Genomic DNA, 2872 nt, shown 5'->3' on the forward strand with positions numbered 1-2872 from the left:
AAAGGCGGCAGGGGCACCAGACTCTTGAGACACAGAGTATGGAAGGAGAAGCCGGGGAATGAATGCAAAGGAGAGAAGTAAAGATGAGATCCAGTAGGGGGTCGACAAACTTTTTCTGTAAAAGACCCAGAGAGTAAATATCTTAAGTCCTTGCGGACCATAAGATCTCGACTGCAACCACTCAGCCCTGCTGTGGCAGCTGGAAACCAGCCAGAATCAATACCTAAATGAATGTTTGTGGCTGGGTTCCAATAAAACTTTAAGGACACTGGGGAAAGTTTCATGAGTTTTAATAGTATACTATTTTATTGATTGATGGTTTGGTTAGTTTCAAAATAACAATAGCCTATTTAAAACTTGATTTTTAAAAAAATATATTTTTATTGATTTTATAAGAGAGGAAGGAAGAGGGAGAGTGAGATAGAAACATCAATGATGAGAATCACTGATTAGCTGCCTCCTGCATGCCCCACACTGGGGATCAAGCCCACAACCCGGGCATGTGCCCTAATTGAGAATCGAACCGTGACCTCCGGATTCATAGGTCGATGCTCAACCACTGAGCCACGCCAGTCAGGCAAAACTCGATTTTTATTTATTAGTCTCCGGCTTTCAACACATTTCCGTAGAAAGCCATTCTGGGCTTCAAAGGGGAGGGGCAAGGATGCTGAGTTGGCTCACTCCTGGCAAAGGAGGAGACAGGGTGCTGCCAAGAGCCCTTTGAAGTGCTTGCGGACAGGGCGGGCAGACAGCCCTGGTTGGTGCTCCTGTCTGCTGACGTGTGGCTATAAATCACCCGCTGAAGCTTGGGCTTTTCCAAGACGGATAGGCATCCGGGTGTTTGCTCTCTGACCTGCTCTACTGGAAAAGACGGGGCGGGCAGACAGCCCTGGTTGGTGTTCCTGTCTGCTGCTATAAATCACCTGCTGAAGCTTGGGCTTTTCCAAGACGGATAGGCATCCAGGTGTTTGCTCTCTGACCTGCTCTACTGGAAGAAAAACCTCCTCCTGGGGCTCTGCTTTCTGGCACGATGCCTTCTCTCCCCAGTTCTGATGAGCTGATTTTCTTTGTGAATGGAAGAAAGGTAAGTTTACACAATGATTAATATGAATTTTTGCACACCAGAGACAAAGCCAAGCTCGTTTTTTTTTTCACTATGATACCACTCCTTAATTAACCTCTGCCTTCTGTCTTTGTCAAGTCATATGTACTGGTCTGAACTTGAGCATGGGTCCTTCATTCAAGGTTTAGTGCAAAATTATGAAAGCATGGGGGCTTTTGCTTGCTCTGAACTTTTCTTTTGGAAAGTAAGGAGCTCCCGTTTGTATTTGTTGGATTACAATGAGAGTGAATTCTAACCCAAGTTATGAAAAACTAGATGAGCTCTACTGGAGTTCACCGATGTTATTGCAACAGAAGGTACATATGACATTAAGGATGCTAATCGCAAAGAATGATTTTGTTTTGCCTTCATACATCCACTCAGCTGGTCAATTAGCCCAGAAACTGAAGCAGCTCTCCTGAGCCATGGGACAGGGAGGCTGCTGTGTCCACTGGGGAAGAGGTGCGGCAACTCGAATCTCCGTTGTCCTCAGGCCTGTACTTGAATGAGCAAAATGAATAATTAAAATGTTTGAGGTGCTTTGGGACAATTAGGTGGGAAAAAACTTATAAAATATTAAAACAGAAAATGGTTTTGAAAAGTCATTTGGTGTTAATGATTTTGCTTCCCACGCCTCGTTGTGCTGCATTACTGATGTTCTTCCCTAAAAGGGGAGACACAGCTTTAATCATGGCAAACATTCTTGGAGTGTTGCCTGTCAAATAGCAGGGAAACAACATTTTTAGGAAACCCATGAACTAAAGAACAAAGAGTGAAAGAGAAAGCAAAGAACCAAGAAAAAATCTGGGTTTAGCAATACTGCTTACCAATTGGTCAGGATCTTGCATGACCTGAAGCCAACTGGCATGTCAGAAGAATAATTGCTGAGTGGACAATTCACAGGAATTCAAAAGCTAAGAAATTTTTTGAGTTCAAGGAAAATGGGGCTTTGTTGCTTTGCCTTTGCTGGTAAATAAAACCATGTATCCTCTAATAACACATTAGAATGAGTATTCCCTCTCCAGGTCTCCCAATCTTTTGAATTCATAGCTGATAGTTTGGTATTTTTCCCTTTCTCTGTCTTACAAATTTCTAAGACAAGTTGTAGATGGCAAATAAAAGGGGGGAAATATATGCAACTCTTTGAAGAAATTGGGTTTGCTGTTATTTTTGTGGTTGGTCTTCTTCCCTTTAGACCCAGGAGCACAGAGTTGAGCAAAGCACATTCCTCCACCAATGGCCCATCCTCATCACAGTCTGGACAAGGCTCTTCGTTTGCTTTATATTATTTTCTTTTTTCTTTTTATTTCTTATCTTCTCTTTATTTCCTTTTCCCAAATGCATTCACTCTTGTGCACTATAAACATACATCCTTGTCATATACTTTCAATATAGTCATTTAGAAAGATAGATGTATCTTTAAAATAAATGCAGTTGATCCTTGAACAATACAGGTTTGAACTGCGCTGGTCCACCTATATGTGCTTTTTTTCCACAATGTATTTTCCTTACGATTTTCTTAATCACATTTTCTCTAGCTTACTTTATTGTTAGAATACAATAGAAATATATATCCTATATGATAAAGAGGTAATATGCAAATTAACCCTCATGCCTTCACAAGATGGCTGCCTATGACCAGGCCGGCAGGGGGGTTAATGAGGGACAGCCAAATGACTGAACAAGCAGGCTGTGTGGGGTGACCAGGCTGGCAGGGGGGGCAGTTGAGGGTGACCAGGCCAGCGGGGGGAGGGGCAGTTAGGGGTGACC

General features: G+C 42.7%; 1 protein-coding gene across 1 annotated transcript in view; it reads left to right on the forward strand.

Moving 5' to 3' along the window:
* Nucleotides 1–969: 969 nt before the first annotated feature.
* Nucleotides 970–2872, forward strand: part of LOC106727356 (aldehyde oxidase 4-like) — a 14807-nt gene continuing 12904 nt past the window's right edge. The window contains exon 1 of the mRNA XM_014545563.1: nt 970–1084. Coding sequence (XP_014401049.1) covers nt 1031–1084 — 54 coding nt within the window. The 5' untranslated portion in view covers nt 970–1030. The remainder of the gene's footprint in view (nt 1085–2872) is intronic.

The sequence above is a fragment of the Myotis brandtii genome, unplaced genomic scaffold, assembly GCF_000412655.1.
Source record: "Myotis brandtii unplaced genomic scaffold, ASM41265v1 scaffold412, whole genome shotgun sequence".
Taxonomy (NCBI): Eukaryota; Metazoa; Chordata; class Mammalia; order Chiroptera; family Vespertilionidae; genus Myotis; species Myotis brandtii.